The 21,934-nt window shown below is 37.4% G+C and overlaps 3 protein-coding genes across 4 annotated transcripts in view; 1 reads left to right on the top strand and 2 right to left on the bottom strand.

The window, feature by feature from the left end:
* LOC122077248 (ruBisCO large subunit-binding protein subunit alpha) overlaps positions 1-10,021 on the bottom strand; it is an 11,154-nt gene extending 1,133 nt beyond the window's left edge. The window contains exons 1-8 of the mRNA XM_042643133.1: positions 9,792-10,021; positions 9,500-9,674; positions 6,907-7,028; positions 6,598-6,805; positions 6,331-6,476; positions 5,588-5,894; positions 2,791-3,041; positions 1,542-1,742 (exon numbers count right to left, since the gene is read on the bottom strand). Of these exons, the coding sequence (XP_042499067.1) occupies positions 1,542-1,742; positions 2,791-3,041; positions 5,588-5,894; positions 6,331-6,476; positions 6,598-6,805; positions 6,907-7,028; positions 9,500-9,674; positions 9,792-9,875 (1,494 nt within the window). The 5' untranslated portion in view covers positions 9,876-10,021. The remainder of the gene's footprint in view (positions 1-1,541; positions 1,743-2,790; positions 3,042-5,587; positions 5,895-6,330; positions 6,477-6,597; positions 6,806-6,906; positions 7,029-9,499; positions 9,675-9,791) is intronic.
* Positions 10,022-10,064: 43 nt separating this feature from the next.
* LOC122077250 lies at positions 10,065-17,137 on the top strand. Of its 2 annotated transcripts, none has more exons than XM_042643136.1 (9): positions 10,065-10,629; positions 12,646-12,705; positions 13,056-13,304; positions 13,591-13,667; positions 15,727-15,803; positions 15,875-16,007; positions 16,088-16,298; positions 16,379-16,688; positions 16,806-17,137. In XM_042643136.1, the coding sequence occupies exons 1-7, from the start codon at positions 10,206-10,208 to the stop codon at positions 16,241-16,243; spliced, it is 1,176 nt and encodes a 391-aa protein (XP_042499070.1). In that variant the 5' UTR covers positions 10,065-10,205; the 3' UTR covers positions 16,244-16,298; positions 16,379-16,688; positions 16,806-17,137. The 2 variants fall into 2 exon arrangements, with proteins under 2 accessions (XP_042499070.1, XP_042499069.1); XM_042643135.1 differs by having other exon boundaries at positions 16,370-16,688.
* Positions 17,138-18,915: 1,778 nt separating this feature from the next.
* Positions 18,916-21,011, bottom strand: LOC122075537 (putative Peroxidase 48). Its single transcript, XM_042640598.1, has 4 exons — positions 20,887-21,011; positions 20,607-20,798; positions 19,651-19,816; positions 18,916-19,563 (listed from the first exon to the last, which is right to left on the bottom strand). The coding sequence occupies exons 1-4, from the start codon at positions 20,962-20,964 to the stop codon at positions 19,115-19,117; spliced, it is 885 nt and encodes a 294-aa protein (XP_042496532.1). The 5' UTR covers positions 20,965-21,011; the 3' UTR covers positions 18,916-19,114.
* Positions 21,012-21,934: the final 923 nt, after the last annotated feature.

The raw sequence follows: 21,934 nt of genomic DNA, 5'->3' as shown, positions 1-21,934 counted from the left end.
GGGGAGGCGGGGGGGAGAGGAATACCTATTCATACTGGCTCTGTCCAGTTCTTAGAAAGGCCTCATGAAATATGATCCACAAAAGGGGAAAATAAAACAAAATAAAAAGTGGTAAAATGGAAAAGAAGAAAAATCTTTTACAAAGGCTTGTTTCGTATCCATGACCATGATATTCAGTAGCCATTAAGCAATACTTCCTACTCTTTGTCTATGCGGTCATATGATAAGACTTCCCTTATGCAACTTCAAACCTGTTATAGCAAACAACAAATACGAAAATAAACCAAGACAGATCCACACAACATAGAGATTTAACGAGGTTCACACACCGATGTGGTGTGCAATGTCCTCGGGCGAAGAAGAAACTTTGTAGAAGAGAGATTGCACCCAAACAGTGGTGAGAAAACTCGCTCGGAAACCCTAGCTTGAAAAACCCCCATAAATTACAATGAGTTGCTCAACAAGACGATAGTACATTATATACTCCTCAAAGTCGCGGGTTGATCCATCAAGTGACGGTCGATCGGGTCGAACCATACCACGTAACCCCGCCCCCGCACCCCCATACAAGATTAGTGCTGGGCTGCGGGCTTGGGCCCATCGGCCCAACGCCTCTGCTTCAATCACAGATCTCAGAAAACTTCCCATTCAGGTCGCCAACAAAATATGTCGGAGCGGATCATTTTACAAATGAGTCAAGAATTCAAGACAAGCTTAAAAAAACCCCTTCTAAAGATCTTTTTCTGAAACAAAATTCACCATCTATAGCATGGCAACCACATACAGCAGAAGTGGTAAAAGGCAACAATAGGTAATCACACACTCAAGAGATGGGTCTGATGTCTCTGATCCAAGGTATCTCCAACACTCAAGTAATAGCCCAAACTGATTATTCTAACCATCAGGCCAATTCTGTTGGTTTCAAATTGTGATGGGATTGTGGGTATCCCTACATGAATGTGATGCGTGAGAAAAACCAAGTCCTTTTTCTGAATGTTAAGGTATTGAGGATTGTAGCTCTCCTCTCATACTATCCAACTCCAATCCTTAATTCTCCCTCTGTACAGGATTGCACACAATATTCATCCAAAATTTATTATTTTTTATTATTCATCCAAAAAAAATGGATTGTACACAATAGAGTTTGATTTTTGGAGCTGTGAAGTGACACAACTAGGCTTGGAGAGAGGATTAGTTCAGAAATCCCTGCTTTTGCACAATGCATCTAGTGAGGTTCCCATGGCCATGTATATAGAAAATAAAATGGTTGTTGGTGTCATTTGAGAAAACATGTTATGAATTCATATCCATCTGTATCAAACCACCAGGATTTGTCCCAGGGTCAAACTTTCCTGGTTTGAATAATGATTGAATCGATATATCTATGTCTTTCTCAAATGAGATGGGAACATATAGAAGTTAAGAGACCTTTAAAACTGTTCCCAATAGATTGTTATGCCTGATAACAACTAAAGAACTAATAAAACAACTAAAGTAAATGAAAGATCTTCACTGAACAAAGTGAAAGGAAAAAAAGGTACCTTTGCAACAATGTCAGCACCAATCTTCTCTTCTGGATCTTCAATCAAATCTTTTATCACAGGAATTTGCTCTGAGAGATGTACGTAGGTTGCTCCACCACCAGGTGCTATGCCTTCATCCATGGCAGCAAATGTGGCATTCTTTGCATCCTCAATTCTCAGCTTCCGATCTTCAAGTTCAGTCTCAGTATGTGCTCCCACCTAAGTCCCACACATATTTCATAACAATCACATCAATATCTCGAGAATAAAGGAGCTGGGAGCTAGGGTGATTCTTTTCATCATTCAAGGGTGTGACATTCTTAATAAATACAAATAATCAGTAGACAAGCAATTCAAATAAGTATTACACATCTTTCATTTATCCAAGGATTTGGAGAAGATCAGCCAACGAAAAATAACAGAGGATAGAGAATTCAAGCGAAGGGGTTCTCTGAACCAAACAGCAATTCTTACTTCCTCTCACATAAGGTTAAATTAATTAAAAAAAATTGTGTGAGAGGGCGTCGGAAACACTTTTTGGTGCAGGGACACTTTTCCCAAAATCCAATTAGGCCCTGTTCGTTTTGTTCCAAAATTTCCCCGCAATGATGTTTTAAATGAAAATTTTACACCACTTTCTGATGTCTTTTTTGCATTTATGTCAACAAAAACAGAAGGGGGGGGGGGGGAACCTATTTTACAGGAAAATTTCCTTTTCCGCCTTTTACATGGAGACATTAAAAAAAAAAAAAAAAAAAAAAAAAGCCTTGTTTTTAAGCATAAAAGGATAACTTACTACAATGAAAACCAATGTAACAAATCACTGAAAATTTATTTTATCTTAAGTTAATTAAATTATGATCTACTTAGACCATATTTATTAAATTTTCTGTTGTCTACAAAAAACCTAGTTTTATCATAATTCTGATTGCTATTACCATTTCTCTAAATAATTCTCAATTATTATTCTTTAACTTTTTTGGTTATTTAATCTGTTTATTGCATCTGAAGTCTGAACTAAAATTTCAGATTTTGGGGCATCTAAAAAAAAATTAATTAATTAAAAAAAAAAATCTTTTGAAGTGCATCTGACACCTGTTCTTATGTGACATGCAGCAACCAGTTACAATAAGTGGCCTCAGGATGGCAGCAAAAAGTGTATCCAGTGAAGCTAAATTCTTGAGCTTAATTTCCTTGAAAACTATTGCAACCAGAGGTTAGTCTGTGCCAAATAAAAGAAATTTAATATTGTATAAGAATTTTGTACTTTGATTACAGCCACACCACTGGAGAGTTTCGCAATTCTTTCAGAGAGCTTCCTTGACAGGTACGCACTATCAGTGTTAGCAAGGTCTTTCTTTATCTGTGAGATTCGTGCCTGAATTTCAGCTTTAGTGCTAGGGTGAGCCACAATGGTTGTTGAACTACTTGAAATAGTTATCTTTTGTGCAACACCAAGCTGGTCAGAGGTTGCTTCTTCAAGAGTCAAGCCCAAGTCTCCGGCAAGAAAATCAGCCCCTGTTTTTATTGCTGATGTTAGTGCAGAAAACAAGCAGGGATTGGGATTGGGATTGGGATTGAAATAGTAGAGAAGTAACTTCAGACATATCATAGGGTATACACATCCATGAGGTAGCATCCTTGATTCTCATCTTAGACATGTGATCTTTCCCCTATGATTTCAGTATCTATAAAAATCAATACAAGTTATCTATACCCATGTAGAGAAGATGCCCCAAGCAACAGTTAACAACAATAATAGTAGAATAACAACTGGAAGAAAAAAATAAAATAAAAAATTCCTTCTGGAATCTCAACTCGTCATTACATTATCAACTCACAGATGCATTACATGTTTACAACTCTCCTGTGATGGAAATTTATAAGTTTAAAATCTTTAAAAAATCAGAAATTAAATAAAAAAAGAAAGCAATGTAATACCAGTCATCCCCCTTTATTTATTCCTAACTTGACAGAACCTTGACCTCAAACAAAATAAAGTAAAATTTCTAACTAATTCAGCTTGCATACAGGATTACACTCAAGGGAAAAAAAATGATTGCACCTGTATTGGGTCCCATCCTCTATATTTGTATTCAACTTCTGGGCACCAGCACTTTGCCATGTGGGAAAAATAAATCCCTCTCTCGTTGTGTTTCACCTCAGTAGTCAATATTTTGAAGTATGGGCAAAATTAAACTGCATGGTGAACCAAATAGTTGAATTACCCCCCACCATTTGGCAAGGAACCCATCTAGAGGATCTATATAATGATCCTCCATTCATGTAACTCAAATCAAGGGGCCACCCACAATAGAAAGGCATGTAGTGCACCCATAAAATTCTCTCCATAAGTTAATCAAGGGAGATTCTCCTGCAGTCTTAGTTTTCAACACAGAGACAAATTATCTGTTAGCGAGGGTTTTAATAGAAATTTTGAAGTAGTCTCTAAAGTACTCCTGAGGTGTGATTAATTGGGAGAAAGGGACATTCACTGCTGTCCTAAAACAGTCCAATAAAGACATCAAAATTGATTCTGAAACATCCAGACCTATCCACTAGGAGTTCCTTCTAGAACCAGTAAACCAAAATAACATTTTTAAGTCAGCCTTTAAAATGAAACAACTGAAGTTAACCCTAGAATCCTTTCCATGAAGGCCTATTTTGGATCAGCCATCTTCCATTAATTTTCTGACAAAAATCTTTTAAGTCTCTGACTTTCAGGATAGTCCCTTGAGTACACCTTATTCTAGTCCTTAACTACCCTAACACGCAACCACCTCAACATCTGAAGAATGAAGAACCTAAATTCCAACTTCTCTCCTCCTAATAGTGCCTCTCCAAACATCATTCTGTAGATTTCAGTGTGAGATCCTGTCCAGAAACTATTACCCAATTAACATCCTTAAACATAGAGTTAATCATAGTTCTAAATTTCAGTCGAAACTTCGACCGAATTTTCCCAGTTTCGCTATGGGTCAAATTGAAAATGTTACCGATTTTGACGATATTTCCTTCGTTTTGCATGGTTTGACCAAAATGGTTGAAAACATAATATGTTTCCCAAATTTCAACAATAGGACACTGGTTTTGTGGGTTCTTGGTAGAAAGACCCCATTTGGCCACAGAACTTCAATTTTGGCCCAATTTCTTGCAAGCTTCTTCCATTTCTTGCATTATTAAGCAAGATCAAGCTAGAGGACTTGATGGAGCTTAAAGGTAAGCCCTCTTTTTCCCCAAATGCATTTTTTTTTTTTTTGTACAATGTGTAAACATAGTAGAGTTCTTTCAATTTTATATAAGTTAGATAGAATGGCCATCATTATCCAGTCTTAGTGAGCCATTCTCTAGGTTGGGTTTGGTCATAGTTGGCATTGATGGACTCTCAAAACAATTGGCCCATGTCATTAGACTCATATGTGTTGCATTTAGAGGATCGGCAATGCAGCTCGTGGATTGGAGCCGCCTAGAAGCTCCTCCTAGAATTGACTGGTGACTGTTGTATTTCTATCATCTTACATGATTGCTTTTCCCAATTTTAAAATATATTTGATTGTTTCAACAGATTATTTACATTTCTAGTATGTAAGTTATATGTAACAAATTGACAAGGGTAATATACAACATCATTCAACGTAAACTAGAAAACTTGGGTCAACACCAAAAATAGGTTGAACCAAAAAAAAAAGAGTTTATGGGGCTCAAAACCAAGGTTTCAAGTAAGCCCAAAAATAGTACCTGGTTTCGACCAGGTTTTGCAGGGTTCAGCCCATATTTCGATTTGGAGCAGAGTTGAAACCTGCCTCGAGATCAAAATTCTTATCCTTGGTGCTAATCGATAGTTACAATCAAGCAAAATTCCCATTACCTGATCTTTGAATTACAACCTTAGCTATCCTACATCACAAAATAGCATAGAATTTCCACTATACACACAATAACAAACAGTCCAGGGGGAGAAAAGAGATGAAAACTGCCGAATGATTAAGATCATTCACTTTGTGAAAAATCTGAACAACTGAGTGCAGTTTCCCAAGTATAATGATAGAAGCATGTAAATTTACCTGTCATAAGAGCAATATCTTGCAGAATAGCTTTCTTTCCTTCTCCAAATCCTGGACATTTCACAGCAGCAACATTGACCATACCTCGCAACTTGTTCATAACCAATGTTTCCAGAACTTCCATTGAGATATCCTCAGCAATAATTAATAGTGGAACACTGAGCTGAGTTGTTTTCTCTAGTAAAGAAATTATCTCTTTGATTCTTGAAATTTTTTGATCAGTTACTAGAACCCTAGCATTCTCAAACTCAACAATTGATTTATCCTGGTTTGTAATAAACTGGGGAGACATGTAACCCTTGTCAATCTGTACAGAGAGAATGGAATTAACAAATTTGAAAATTTGAGGAAGAAAAAAGCAATTCAACTATTAGATATCATTGCCAGCACACCACAAGTATGAGAAGGATGGTCTACAAACACCATGACAGTATATGCAGCACATATATGGCAGTGGAACTGACAAAACAATGCGTCTCACAAAGAAGATCATTGAATGATGGATACAAATAAGTCAAGCTATACATTCCTCTGAATGCCACCCATAAAACATAATCAATGATTGAAAAAGTTTTCAATAGATGATCAGCTAGTTAGTAAAATTCTAGCTGAAAAGAAAAACAAACCAGTTATACAACCCTGCATGTCCCACAAGCACCGTTAAAATGTTTACCAACTGTTACTTGGATATCTTCTTCAGTTATGTCATGTATAAAGTTTTCAAACAAGATCCAGAAAATTACTTTCATTCCTTCTTCAACTATAACGGTAGTTTCACAAGATGAGGATGATTCAATGGAGATTACTCCATCAGGTCCAATCTTGTCTATAGCATCAGCTATTAAGTTCCCAATGAAGTCATCATTTCCAGCAGATATTGAGGCCACAGCTGAAAGAAGAAGAAAAAGAAGACAAAATCAATACTTTCTTCAACTAAAATAACACAATTCAGGAAAGGGAGAAGAGGGGGGAGGGGGGAAAGAGGAAACATATATAAAGGGAAGCTCGACCTTTGATATCCTCCATCCCCTTTATAGGGATGCATTTAGTCTTCAGGACCTTGACCAGTTCCTTCACAGTTTTATCAATTCCTTTCTTCAGAGAAACAGGGCTAGCCCCAGAAGCAACAGCCAATAGACCAGACTTGATCATTTCTCGAGCCAATATGATTGCAGTTGTTGTACCATCACCTGCTGTATCATTTGTCTTTTGTGCAACCTGTAGTTATGGCAGTTTACATTTACAAAACTAACTTATTTACAACACAGAGTATACACACAGAAAATATAGAAACTAAGCACAAGGTAGACACACATTACCTCTTGAATAAGCATTGCTCCTATATTCTCAATTGCATCCGGAAGCTCAATACTCTGAGCAACTGTTACCCCATCATTAACTACTTTTACAGATCCAGGCTCATCTAGAACAACATTAAGTCCTGACAGAAGTAGCATTCAGAGAGGACTCTTTTTCAAACTTAAGTGAATCCAGATACCAATGCATGCTAAAACAACAGATTATATAGCATTCATTTACCTAAGGAAAACAATTGATAGTACTGTTCTCTACCAAAACTTTATTTAAAGACCCATTTGGACTAAGTAGAAAGCCATACTAGATGAAGTCCCCATCCCTCATAAACATCAACCTATGCATTTGCCATAAGTATAAATATAAGAATGTTATGTAAGTAATAGTATAACTATCAGATGACACAGTTAATTATAATTGGAACCATATTAGAACAACATCAAATAAATAACAAGCCAATAACTTATCCAACAAGCAGTTGGTAATTAAAGAAACTTGGTTAAAAGTGCAACACAACCTAGTGAACTTACATAGTAAGCTAAACCTACACCTGAACAAAATATGTAAAAGAAGAAAAATGACACATGCCGGTGGTAAGAACCTTTTCCCACATGCCTACTCAAAATAGATGGGGCCCAAATTTTGTGAACAGATAGATACCTAGGTCCCTGCTTGCATGATAAGTTTCAGCCCCATTGGAGTTTGCCACGTGGGGAAATAGGGCTCTGGAAGATTGCACAGCAATGGGTGGAGTGCTGTAGGCATGTACGGACATACACAGGGATACATAGGCATAGATGGGCATAGATGGGAGGGTATTTAATTGAATTTTAGTATGAAATTTGAGACGTGGGCCAATCCAAACCATGACCTCTCCATCCAACGGTTGGAATAACCACACCAGCTGTCCACATGGCAAAAGAATAATGGGTGTGTGGGAATGAATTCCTACCATTGGTGTTGTAGGAACCATTATCCCTTCCATACGACGACAACAACAACAACAACTCAACCATTATCCTTTCTATATGGTATATTAGTACTTCTAACAAAATTTCCAAATATAAAGATGCTGCATACCCTTGAATCAGTCAAACACAAGGTTCTAAATCTCAGTTTCAAGGATGGTTTCGACCTTGACCAAAACCAAGATTTCCCAGGTTTTGATTGAAACCTGGTATTTTTTTGGACCAAACTTGAAATGTCATGGGCTGGTTGCAACTGGCTGAAACTACCGAAACTTGTCCAAACTTCGGAATTTTTTTTTTTTTTTAATCTAAACTGGTTGAAACTTGGTACGATCTAGTAAAGACCTTAAGTTTCATCTCGGTTTCGAACAAAACTGCAAGTTTCAACCAAGCTTTAGTCAGACTTGTGTCTATGTCAGATTACAATGCCCGCATCCAAGGTTCTCATATCGATAAGGCTACTTGTTAAAGAAAAAAGTGTTTTTGTTCAAACATCTCACCAATGGCTTGAAGGTTTAAGAGGGGGGGGGGGTTTGAAATCATGCCTAGTATAATCTTCTTAAAATAATGTACCAATTTGGATGAGTTTTAAACCCAATCCCACTGAGAAGTGAGAACTCAATTTGGGCCCAGACCACCACTTTACCCTATCAAATCCATAACGTGTCACCAATTAGGTTGAAGAAGAAGAAGAGAATCTATGCTGCCCTATCCCATCAGAAGGAGGGCTAGTTACCAATTTAATTTGTCAAAGGCCACCTTTTTGTATAAATATAGCACCTACTATTCCCTCACCTGATGGATCCTGATTCCCCAGTTAACAGTAAAAGTAAAGTTTCAACCTTTATTTCATCGTGTTCAATTTCTATTTGGATAATTTCTCGCTTTTTAGACTTTAATTGATAATGTCAAGCAATTATTTGCAACTTACAACCCTACTTCCATAGGGGTCATATGGAACATGGTCATTCCTGAATCCTAATGAAGTTTAGACCCCTAACAGTTTTTATCAGGTTCACATGGACAAGTTGATGTTTTTATAGGTTATAGTCCAACATTCACAAAGTACCCAAAAGCCTAAACCCACTATATAACCAAAAAAAAGGGCTAAATCCAACTCTCATAATACATCTGAAACATTCTCTGCTCTATAAAAGCTTTTGACAATAGGCATATGAAAAGAAGAAAATCTAGAACTCACTATTCTGGGAACATACAAGATCCTCTACTGTATTACATTGTCATTACAAAATTTTTCACTTTCTTCTTCTAGGAGAATCACTAACAGAAGAAGCATGTCTAATAACCACTGGAAATGCTCTAAAAGGGATTAGACCATTGGAACTTTTTGGAGCACTGAACGTGACCATTTTCCAATCTACCTTCGACCACAATGGACCACTTGCTGTAAGATTATAAATCACTCCATTTTTATGGCATTCAAGGAATAAGAACGAATATCACATCTTGCCAATCATTGATAGGAATTAATCAGGACTCCTTCCTATCAAACCCGAGCATAGACGTAAACTCGTCTTCCAGCTAAGCAAAATATCATCTTTCAGATAATCCAAGAACTCACAAGCTGTACCCAGAATACTACATCCACAGAGAAAGAAAAACGACATACCTTTTGGTCCTAACGTAACCGAGACAGCATCAGCTAGCTTATCTACCCCAACTAGCAAAGCCTCTCTGCATTCTCTATCAAAAGATATCTTCTTCGGCCCAGCTCTTAAAGTAAAAGTCCTTCCCATTTGTTGATTTCTCAAAAACCAGTTGACCCTTTTTGTTCCACTAAATTTCTGCAGCAGCAAACATCGTTTAAAAGCATATTCTGAAATAAGAAAATGCTATTCATTTCTCATATGGGTAGAACAACAGAACTCCGTTGAAAGAGAGAGAATAGATTTTTAACTTACTGTAACAAAGGAAACTCTTTGAGGGAAGAAATATGTAGAAGAAAAGGTGAGAGACATTCTCAGTTGCTGCCTTCTTTCGAGCATACACTCTCGAAGGTTTCAGTGCTTTTGACACTTTTAAAGAGAGCAAGAGACCAAAGGGAAGCTGCTTCTTATTCTTGAAGCGTCCAATTCAAAGTCATAAGTTCATGTTTATCCTTTGATCAGAACCGTTCAAGCTTGTGTGTGGGTCACTACTTTGGTCATTTGATCATCACGGTCCAACCAATTGATCATTTGAGCCTTGGGTTACCGATTTGCAGATTCAGTACGCTCTTAACGATCAGTTCGATAAGTTGGCTTTGCTCCAATTGGTACTGTCTAGAGAGAGAGAGAGAGAGAGAGAGGAGAGAGCGCGAGAGCGAGAGAGCAACCATGGCCCTCTGGCTTTCTGTCACAAGCTTGCGATCTTCTATGTTCTGTTTCCATCAAACGTCATCTTTTCCTCTCTACTCATTCGTAGATAAGAAAGCGATTTCTAGGAGAAGCATCAGGACCAGAGCTTTGAGAGAATGGCAGGAATATGAAGATGCAGTGAAGGAAAAAGACCTCGCCAGAGCTCTTAGATTCTTGAAATCTCTGGAGGGCCTCTCAATTCAATCCTCTGCTTCTCCTACGCCGGCTTCTATCTCTCCAATTCTTACTCCGGCTGATGATTTAAAGTTATTTCGGACGGAGCGGGACTGGGAAGTTTTGGATACGTGCTTGAATGCTGACGATATGAAGCTTGTGGGAAGTGCTTATGCGTTTCTTAAGGACAGAGGATTCTTGCCCACTTTCGGAAAATGCAGGAATATAGGTTTTTTTCAATTTTTTTTTATTATTATTATTATTATTATTATCTCGTCCCCCACTTCGGATTCAATGTTTTGGTTCTTGAATTACCCTGTGCATGACATGGGAAAGGTGGAGGGAGGACAGGGATTTTTTTTTTTGGTAAACATAGAACAGTGTTTTCATTGGCCATTGATTCAACAGCAAGAACCTATATGTGTAGGTGTGTTTTTTACACAATAAAAATATCTTTATGAAAGGGATAAAGATTGGGAAGAATATTACAAATATGGGAACTTTATCTCTTCTAGCAAGGGATAGAGATTGAACAGAAATGGAAACCCTGTGCTGTCCTGGGAGGAGTAATGCACACGGTAATTCAATAAGGGGCATTGGGTGTGGATTCCAGTGTTTATGGGGCTATTGTGTCAGAACATGAATCGAAAAAAAGAAAAATAAAAAATTGATCTTGGAAAGTTGTTACATAAGGAATCTTATCATATGTTTTAAAAAGTAAACAACTCCAATCAACTCAACTGAGCAAAGACCTATCCCAAGTTCCCAACTAAATGGGTTGGCTGCGTCAATCCTTTTTGAACAATTACCATAGTTTGTAGAGAAGTCTTCATGGTCCTTCTTACTCATTAGTTCATATGAAGCCATTTTTGGCTTTTGCCTTTCTCCCTTACAACCTTCAATTTGCATGATATAACCACTTTCTGATTCATTTATTTTGTCATGTCACCTGTCGATGCGCACGTCCTAAGTTTCCTGGAATGTGTTCATTTATAATTTTAGATTCTAGCATTGCAATTCCTCCATCTCTTCATCCTTTATTTCCCACCTTTCAGCATGATGCATTTTGGTGGTCTTTATAGCTGTCCTTTTAGTTAACGAACATTTGTCGATCTTAAAACATTCTGGAATATCCTCTCAATTTAATGCAGCTAGCAGCTTGCTCTTTTTTTGGCAACATCTATTACAATCTTTCACTCTTTATTTATTGTCAAACCACGATAATAAAGTTGACCTGATCATCAAGCTTAAAAAGAGAAGAAATTTTTGCTGCATTGGGTACGGAACAAGCACTTGATTCATTGAAAATATAAATTGAGGGTTTTGGTTGTTGTTCCTATGATTAATCACTGGAGGAAGAAGAGAGACGGGTACGGTGGCCTCAATTAATCATACACCCTTTTTTCCCAGATGGGTATCAAAGGAAAATGCACATAACCGCCTTTGGTGAAAGCTTATCGCAGCTGATGAACAGAGGAAGAACAAAACGTCAGCATTCAAAGACTCGGAAATGATCATATGATGGAACCCAATTAGTCAACCTATGAAATGGAGAGACATTCTTTGTCACTGGAGTAGGATGGACCTAGACTAAGAACCTCTTCTGCAATGATAAACAAACTTGGAGAGCTTTTTCTCTGCCTTGTCTGAGAGCTCTAGACATCATCAGACAATCCACACATTTCCTGGTTCACCATAACTGCCGGTGATACATTCTTGATAATATCTGTAATCAGATCAGAAAATCCAAACCTTTCCAAAACATATGGTATAAAGTCCCATTCCAATCCAGACCCGAGTGCCGTATAGATAACAAAGATAAAAGAGTTGATGTGAGCAGAGGGCATAGGAATAAATGAGGATATCGGTGAGTAATGGTTCCTTGAATCTATGCGTATTCAGAAAAGAAGTAGGGGCCCTTGGTAGCCATTACTAACCAATGTCCCCAGAGAAAGGACAACAAGATGAAGTGGTTATTGCTTCCCATAGGTGTGTAACAATGAATTTATCCCAAGCAATTGTTTTTTGTTACTCTTTTGAGTTGGTGCTTTTGTCATTAGTGCAGATTCATTTTATCTAATTGTTACTCTCACATAGCATGTTTGTCGTTAATGCAGAATTCTCTCACATAGCGTGTGTTATTTTGTACTTTGGTTTGATAGTTTGTCTTTCTCACGATTTTTCCTTCTTACTCCCCTTAATTCATTTCTCTAATTTTTTTTTCCTTATAATTCCCCTATTGCAGTTCTGGAGGGTCCAAGAGATGTTACACCAACAGTTTTGAAGTCTTCAACTGGTTTGGAAGGTGAATATTTCTGAAGTTATTCAAAATAGGGAGAGGGTTCTCTGAGCAAGCAGGGTACTCAACTCCCTCACACAATGATTTTTTTATTTAAAAAAATAAGAATATAATAATCCCATGCGAGAAGGCATGCAGTATGCAGGCTCAGAGAACCTTTTCCCTTCAAAATAATGAAATAGTTGGTTTATGCTATTGTTTTTTCCTAAAGCATCAGCCATGATGCTGTTCCTACTCTTCATTCCTGTGAATATGTTAGTTCATTTTAAATAATGTCTATGGTTTCTTATATATTATAAAGTTTCCTGATTATGTATCAGCAATCCCACTTGAGACTTTCATATGATATCCTGCAGTGTCTAAGCTTTCTCCAAAAAAGTGGGGTCTTTCTGGAAGCTCGAGTACTGCTTTATTTGCTTTTCTTGGTGGTGTATCCTATCTGCTGTTTCAAGGAATAGATATAAGGCCTAACCTTGCAACCATACTAGTGCTAGCCATGCTAGATGCTGTGTTTCTTGGAGGATGCTGTTTGGCTCAAATCTCCAGTTATTGGCCTCCATATAGGCGTCGGATTCTTGTTCATGAAGCAGGGCACCTTCTCACCGGTAACTCCTGTTCCCATTCTGAAGCAGTCTTTTATTAATGGAATTAAAGACTTGAGACTAGAAAGCTATTTGTCTATTTTAATATATCTGTTACTCTTGGTTTCCTTTTTGCCTGATGAGATATCTCTAGTGCAACTGCATCTCTTACTAAACCACATGAAATTATTCCAGTTTCTCTGTTATCTCTTCAGGTTGACTTTGTGACTTTAGACTTCATGCATAAAGATTTATTTCTTAGGTTCCCCACTCACAAACAATGTATTTTTCTTCATACATGAATTTGCAGCATACCTTATGGGCTGCCCAATCCGTGGGGTGATTTTAGACCCAATTGTTGCAATGCAGATGGGAATCCAAGGACAGGTACTTACAATCTTCCATGTGCTTTATATTGGTCGATGACTTTGTTTTCTGTTTGCTATTATTGTCTTATATCTCATAATTTTAATGAATAAATAGTTATGTGCTCAGTTATGTTTGCAATACTTGAGGAAAGGGAAAGATTCCCTATATGAAGCCTGTATGTTTGGTGGCATTCATGCAAGGAAGCCAAAGTCAATTCTAGATTTATGGATGTTGCATCATATTTTTTCAACATGATTTATACAAGTTGCTAAGTTAATGGACTATTCCATGTTCATTCTTAGCTGGGATTGCACAAGCACATTTTTTCTTCTTCTTTGGTGTATAATCCCTATAATTTCATCAATTTTTGTTAGTTGCAAAGTTTATGTGATCCACTTTATTGAGGATGATTTGATACTGGCGCTAGACAACCTATTTTCTTGTTTATTTATCTTGTTATAGATTGGGACAATCTTTAGGGAGCTTTTCTGGCATTAAGCCAACAGTCTGATAGTCCCGACAAACTGGCTGAATCAGGATTGGCCTGCAATTGATGTCTTTTATGAAATATCTAATACTGATAAAGAGAAATATGCTTAAAATATCTGAAATTGATAAAACATTGAAAACAAGAGGAAAGAAAATCCAAAAGACAAATCCATTGGGTGTGAATGTAAATCCAAATGAAAGTGTGGGAGGCACTGTTCAGTGTTTATACCTTAGTTCCCAAAACTTTGGTTGGGGACACCACTAGTAGCATTCCAGATATGGTCTGGGGTGCTTATACATACTACCACGAAATAAACCATCCCATGAACTGTGTTTGGGGCCACCACTCTGGCATTCCAAATGCTCGCTGGGCTGCTGATTCATGAAACTGCTAAACATACCATACCACCCCATCTCCTCTTTCTCTTTCTCAGATAAGTACAAAATGACTACACGAGAATTTATCTCATCCTTCCTCTACCATTCATTCTTGACCCACATTCCCATGCTTCATGCTTTTAAGTATTATTTGATGATGAAAAGTAATTTTTCTAGTATCCAATGTTCTACTGTTTTTGTATTGACCAATGTTAAAAAACAAATTACATTTGATACTTCTAATTATGATTTATGTATAACTAGTATAATTTACTTATAATCCTACTTAATATCTGTAACTTAAGGCTCCAGTGAGACTCAGAAAACTTTGGAGGTTTTCAAATTTCACACTGCAAAGTTTCTACGCAGAAAAAAAGGCTAGAAAGATGAGATTTTTCTCTCCCTCCACCCATCTCAAAAGAAAAAAAAAAAAATCAAGTTCAAGTGTGTGAGTAATCAATTCATGCAAAATATTAGTTAGGACCGCCTCCAGCTGACCACTCCCACAACCGTGCAAAAGCAGACTCATGCCCTGTCATGGTGAATTTTTTTTTGGTTTGACACTATCATCCATCAATACTGCACTGTACCATTTAGCTTCCTGATGTAGATTTACAACTCTGTTGACCTGGCCTCCTCATCCAAGAAGCCTGACCACTGGTTGATTGGGTTCTTATAAGATTGGCATGTAAACAAGTAGTCAACTTTTATTAAGGGAAACAGAAATTTATGCTTCTGACTAATTTCTTTCTAAGAAATTTATGCTTCTGAGTAATTTCTCTCTCAAACTCCTTGGGCCTCTTCACCTTGGTCCAGCTAAAATAGCTGGAAAAAAATTAGGAAAATTAACACACTTTTTTTCTCCAGTTTTTTATTAGGATGTAGGCTAAGGATAGTTCCAACTCTTGAAGGTCCTATAAAGCAGGCAGCTGACTTGTCTCCATGGTCAAGAAGTCCAACGAATTGATATAGTCAAAGTTTTGGCTGCTATGTTGTTCTATGCTTTAAAATAGCGACTTAATCACTAGGTATTTTGTCAATATCAAAATTTTGTCTTCGCTTGTATGGTTTCTTGTGAAAATTGTTGTTGCTCTATAAAATGATTTTGACTTGTTCTTTGACTGCCTTACAACCTTGCTATCTGTATGGGCTTCCCCATTTCACATTATGCTGGCCTTGGTGCATCCTTAGTTTGACAACTTTCCTGCAGGCAGGAACTCAGTTTTGGGATGAGAAGTTGGAGAAGGAGTTTTCAGAAGGCAGGCTTAGCACTGCTGCCTTTGACAGGTTTGACTTCAAACAAGTAAATTCTCGCACATTATCAAGTAAGTATTAATGCCTGAACTATAAACTCCCAGGTACTGCATGGTTCTTTTTGCTGGAATTGCAGCTGAAGCTCTTGTATATGGAGAAGCTGAGGGTGGAGAAAATGATGAGAATCTGTTTAGAAGTATCTGTCTTCTTCTGGAACCCCCATTGTCTATTGCACAGGTCTATCTGTTAACTATTTGGTAGGTTTCTAAGAACTTAGGAGCAGTTAATAAACTTTGTTCCTCTCTTCATTTATGTAGATGTCAAATCAGGCAAGGTGGTCGGTTCTACAGTCATTTAACCTTCTCAAGTGGCATAGACATGTTCATCGTGCTGCTGTTAAGGCCCTAGAAAGGGGCTGCACTCTTAGTGGAGTTATTAGGAGTATCGAGGAAGCCATGCCTACTAATAGATGAACTGGTCAAAGCAGTGCAAAGATATCGAAGTTTCATCATTTCTGATTGTATTAAGGTAAGGATTCTAGGTTATTATATGATATATTCTGCAAGCATTGGCTTACAAATTTCCTGATCTCTAAATAGCATTGGCAGTCCAACCAACCTAAAATCTTGTCCACCACATCATGAATTCTTCAATAGAACCCGTGTTTGTCGCAATGAGACCACCAGATTTCCTTATGGAGCATATCATAGCTATTGTGCACCTGGAACAGTGAACAACCTTGAGAAGCTGCATGAACTCTGCAATCCTTATAGCAACTCTATTTCACAGAAGATAGTAAACTTCCTCCTTCATCCAGTTTGGGAGGCATATGCATTCCCAACAAAGCAAGGGGATGACTGGATTGGCAATTCAAGGACTTGGGATCTAAATGCTGGTAGATTGATGCACTATTACAGGGTAACTAACGATTAACCATGCTGCTCTTAATTAGTATTTTTTCTGGCTGTTTGTAGTAGTGTAAGTAGTTGTTGCCAGTAATTAACTCATATTAATCAAACATATGTATCTATGCAGGATCAAGGGACTTCATTTCCAGACCAAGTATGGTAATCTATTGGTGTGGGAGCTCACATGCATATGAGCCGAGATCAAGTTACAGAATGGAATCTCAGAGACTTCAAAATCCTCATTTGTCCATCTGAACCAGAGGGATGACTACCTACCCTACAGAGTTTTGTGAGACAAGATAATGAACCTTATTCTTTTTGCCTCGTGTCTATTTTTCAATTTTTTTTTCTAATATAGTAAAAAGCTTTATATTTCTAGTGCGAGTATAAACTGCTCTAGTCCCCCAAATTAGGTTGTAATTGTTTTTTAATAATCACATTCTGGTGGGGTTTTGTTCCTTTCCTAATCTAAATTTTATTTATTTCCATTTTATTTAATTGAAAGTCTGTTCGATTTAGTTACTCTAAGAAACCTTTAAATGGAGAGGGAAAAAAATCCTTATTCTGATTCCTGGCTTTACAGTGTATAGTAATGTCCTCTGTTCCCACAGTTCACTCAACGTACCTTCAAAAGGTGAATACTTATAGAGCACTGGACCAGCTTTGATTCAGAGTGCTGTAAAATATTTCATGAAAGCATCAATGGGGTAAGCAGATCTGATGAGTGCTGCAAAGGTTAAGTGTTGATTGTTCTGACCAGCGCCACTGGGCTCTTGTTACATGACCTTTGCTGCAAAGATCATGCTGAGGGTGCAGATTCTGATGAAGTACTTCAACCAGAATTTTAAAGAACCAGGGGAAAAAACTCTTATAAATCACATTTCAATAGCAATAGCAAGATAGCTCAACATTAGCAAAGAAAAGGACCATGAGTTTCATCTATGAGTTACCAGTGTTACGCTGCTCCATACAACCTGCATTTATAGACCCCCTCTAATTTAAGAAAGAGGGGGGGTGACTACTTGAGATGTTAAACAGCACTTCATGTACTATACTCAACACACTTAACTTTGATACTAGAGTTCACCTGACTTTTTATGACTTCGACTCACTAAATAAAAAATTGAACCTAAAGTTACAGAACGACCACAAATGGATACTCTCACAGGCCACAGCCCACAGCCCATGGCTTCAGTAGCCGAAATTGAGACTCAGTTTATGATCTTAAAAAGAACTGAACTGAGATTAATCAGTTTATGATTGCAATCAGAAACTGTAACTGAACTAAAATCAGCATCTGATCCCAGAGTTAGTCATCAGTCATCACAATTAGCCTGTGGTTCATATTCCTGAAGTTGTACGGTCAGGGCAGTTGTGATGTGACGCATGATAAATATCTCGATGTATTTCCTTCATATGGATAAAAACTCAGCATCATGTAGGAAAGAACTGACCAGAAGAAAAGATCTTCGATTTCATTCACATGAAGCTTCTACAAACCCATGGTAAACTCATTTAAACTGAGATGAACTAACTCTAATTTCTTCCATTTGATCAAGGATACCTGATCAAACATTTATTTGTTTGTTTGCTTGATTATTTTTTGTTCTGTGATAATTTTTTGTGGGGAACCTTCTTGTTGGAGTTACTTGCACAAAAAAATGTTCACTTTTTAGTACTCAAGTAAGGTGGCAAGGCTATAACAAAGAGACAATAAAAGTGAGGTAAATTACACTCATAAAAATTATCTACTATTTGTCAACTATAAGAAAGTGAGGAGTTTAAGGTGCAAAAATATCTATTTGCCCTGTGGGAGGAAATCCAAACGGCCCTCACATGTGAAGTTGAATGCTGTTAGGGAAAGTGCTTGACAAGAACCGTATAAGAGAAACTAAATAAAACACTGTGAGAGTGATATATGAAGTGTATTACCATAGTGGAGAGAAAGATCAATTGTCTGTTGCTTATAGAAAAGAAGTATCACCCTATGTAACTAATTATAGTCTTTGGAAAAAAAAAACTACCGAACCCAGTGCATAAGGCTCGCTACTTTAGGGTCTAGGAGAAGCAAATGTACTCAGCCTTACCCCTTGCTTCGCAGATGAGGCTGTTTCCAAAGAAAGCGTAGAAAACTTGACAAGAGAGAAAGGTCATCATGGTATTTGAGCTTCAATACTTGGGACATCATGGTATAAAATCATTGAAGATGTACGATAAAAAAGAAAAACAGAGAAAAATAAGTATGAACAGAATAAATAAGAAACCAATACGAACGCACACACAAATTCTTGTGATTGACTAAAAGGCTTACTGACAAATGCGCCATTCTTATTAAGAGGAGTTAATCAAGATAAGAATGTACAAAAAATACATTGAATTGCAACTCAAAAGGAAACAAAGATAAACATATCAACACTATGATGCTTATTCTGTCAACTATTTGACAACCATAGAGCAGTTGATCCGGATCTGGCCTTGTGAACCAGTGAGGACACCTAGGTTTGACAATTTAGCCATTGCCTGCATAAAATCAATCTGGAAGTCTGACCCGTCACCAGAGGCGTAGGTCCTCACAACATCAGCTGCTGTTGGGTCTCTCATTAACTCTTGATCGGAAAAAAGAAGTCCTCTACGTCTCAGCAGAGACTGGTAATAATGAATGTCAAACATGGTCCCCATTGTGATGGATGATGAAAGTTGTTGGTTGAATGCTGTTTTTCTATTTTTCTTAGACTGGGAGCTGTCATGCTGTTTGTTATTGCATTGGGAGGTCAAATGATTGAGCCAATCAGCATCTAGTGTACCATCTGGCTTTCCAGTTCCTGTGAAGTTCTCAACACGGTGCCGAATGACGAAGCAGTTAATGCTTCCAATGTTGTGAGCACCTTTAAATAAATTTTGAATAGATAAATCACAGCCTATTGTGTAAATGAAATGCCTCGAATTTAATACTATCAAAGGAGGAAAATTACCTAACAGTGTAACAGTCTCTCTTTCACTAAATCCCTTTCTCTTGAAAGTTCCAAGTATTTTTCCAATCCTATCTTCAGGTGATGGAATATCTTGAAAGGAGTCCTCATAGAAGGACTCAGCACTGTCTCTTCTTCCAGTAAGAAGAGGATAAAAAGGCCCACCACTCTGGTTTTAGGAATATAGTGGCCAAAAAAAAAAAGAAGAGAGGAACACAGGATAATCAGACCACAAATATTGGAGAAAGGATTGTTCGTTCTCTGAAAATGAATTAGAACATCATTCAAAAGCTATCAAACAATAAAACAAGAATTGTTATAGTGAAAAAGAGAAGATAAGGTTAATTCTTCAATTAAAAAGAAAAGAAGATAACAAGATATATAAAAGGTCATGATCAACCATGAAGAAGCAAAACATTGGAAGCTGATCCAAACAAAGTAAAATAGATGTGTAAGATGTAAGAGCTCCCAAGCACCATGAGAGCATGAAGAACTGGAAAACTCTCTCCAACTGAACCACTAAGGTCAAGAGGACACATACTCAACTAAACAGGCCACATATGTGGGTACTGTAACCATCACAGGCTGTAAAGAAAGGAAGATTAGAGGAGGGGAGAAAGCTAAGACCTATAATTAAGCAGCAAGGGAGATGCCCCTACCTACTGATAGTAAGCCCTCTCAACCTTTGTCTCCCTCAAGTTTAATAAGATTTCAGTAGACTTACCACATATTAAAATCCATTCATTCTTTTCTTAGTCCTTTTTAACAGAATCAAGAAAACTTCTGTGCAATCGGCTTATGGGAATTACCAAGTTTATTGAGGACCACCAGCAGCAGTTGAATCACTAGGAACTAATGCAACCAAAAACAAATAAAAACAGACCAATCCATCCATAAATTCAAGTGAACCACAGTATGTTGGAAGAATGTTTCACTAACAAAAACAGTGAAGAACGTACGAGGGTAATCCCATCCCTAGCAGCAAGAACAAGAATATCTGCACAAGAAACAGTTCGTGGACATTCATTTTCAAGTCTTTGCTTTATTACATCAATCATTGCAAAGCCTTTTAGGGTAAGATTTGGAGCAGCCTCTGTCTCACTCCGACCTGCATTAGCATGATCTTTTAAAAGAATGGAAGCGTCGCATCCCTGTAAGAAAGATTCATGTTGTTACTGATTAGAGATTTACATGGACTTAGAACCAAATAAGAAGGTACACATAGGGGAGAACAAGAACCCGAATGAAGCAATCATGGAAGACTAGACGAAGAAGTGCAGCTGGAGTTTCACTGTTTTCTGCTGTGAGTTCTCTCATAGTCGAAAGGACAATGTGCTCCGCTTGCTCACATTTCTCCTGATAGAACCCATATTTAAGGTTTGGTGATTGTCTTGTTTGCTGCAGTGACAGAGGTTGATCCGTTGTTTTGCTCACACAAAAAACAGCAACCATGAACACAATGAAGGCGAAGGCCTTGCTCAAATGCCACATTTTTCTCTCCAGAAAAGGAAGTTGCGGAGAAATTTCTCACATAAGATTATATTTTTTTTCCATCTCGAAACACAAGTTGCAGACTTGTAAACACAATCCTTCTTGAGTTTCAATGCAGAAATCAGAAATGAAGTCTGATATTTAAAGATGTTATATGGGTTGAAGCCATGAAGATAGTGTGAACTACATACACAAGAAAAATTATCTCAAAAAAAGAGAAAAGAAAACTAGTTTGTTCAAGTTGCAGGACTAACTTCTTAGGAGGAAATTTATGAACATTTTACTAGGTTCTTAAAATTTTAGGATTGGAACCCATGAATCAAAACTTCCCTTAAATGTCCAATCTAATGGGTTTTCTGTTTTGTTTTCATATCTGCTTAAACATAAACTCACCAACATTCGCTTAGCATATTAGATAAGCATAGCATAGCCTCACTACTTTGTAGCCTTCCACTTAAAATGATCAAACAACCGTTCACCTGCAAACAGAAGTGAGATTTTATACGTTTTTTTGGCCTTCAACTTGAGATGATAAAACTACCCTTCACCTGCAAACAAAAGTAACATTTTGTAACTTCTTAGCTTGGCGCACTTAAAATCATACATACAACAATTCAACTAAGTTTTGTAGTGGTTTATGTATGACAGCCGCTAAAATCAAGCTCAATTGTTTTTTTTTTTTTTTTCCTCTAACTGGACCTGATTAGAAAGTGTTCAGTCATCTGTACTTGTTTTCTTTATTCACTAAAATCAATTGGTTTGATTCAAACCATTTGCTTTTAAACAATCAACTTGA

This window comes from Macadamia integrifolia, chromosome 4 (genome assembly GCF_013358625.1).
Source record: "Macadamia integrifolia cultivar HAES 741 chromosome 4, SCU_Mint_v3, whole genome shotgun sequence".
Lineage (NCBI taxonomy): Eukaryota > Viridiplantae > Streptophyta > Magnoliopsida > Proteales > Proteaceae > Macadamia > Macadamia integrifolia.
This window is presented reverse-complemented; position numbering and strand designations above follow the sequence as displayed.

Bases quoted from the DNA above. Each gene is read 5' to 3' on its own strand.
- LOC122077250 (XM_042643136.1), top strand. From the start codon at position 10,206: ATGGCCCTCTGGCTTTCTGTCACAAGCTTGCGATCTTCTATGTTCTGT. The intron at 12,706-13,055 runs GTGAATATTTCT...GATATCCTGCAG, and splicing joins GTCTTCAACTGGTTTGGAAG to TGTCTAAGCTTTCTCCAAAA. The intron at 13,305-13,590 runs GTAACTCCTGTT...ATGAATTTGCAG, and splicing joins AGCAGGGCACCTTCTCACCG to CATACCTTATGGGCTGCCCA.
- LOC122075537 (XM_042640598.1), bottom strand. From the start codon at position 20,964: ATGAGAGAACTCACAGCAGAAAACAGTGAAACTCCAGCTGCACTTCTT. The intron at 20,799-20,886 runs GTTCTTGTTCTC...TCTTTCTTACAG, and splicing joins TCCATGATTGCTTCATTCGG to GGATGCGACGCTTCCATTCT. The intron at 19,564-19,650 runs GTAATTTTCCTC...ATTTATTTAAAG, and splicing joins AGAGACTGTTACACTGTTAG to GTGCTCACAACATTGGAAGC.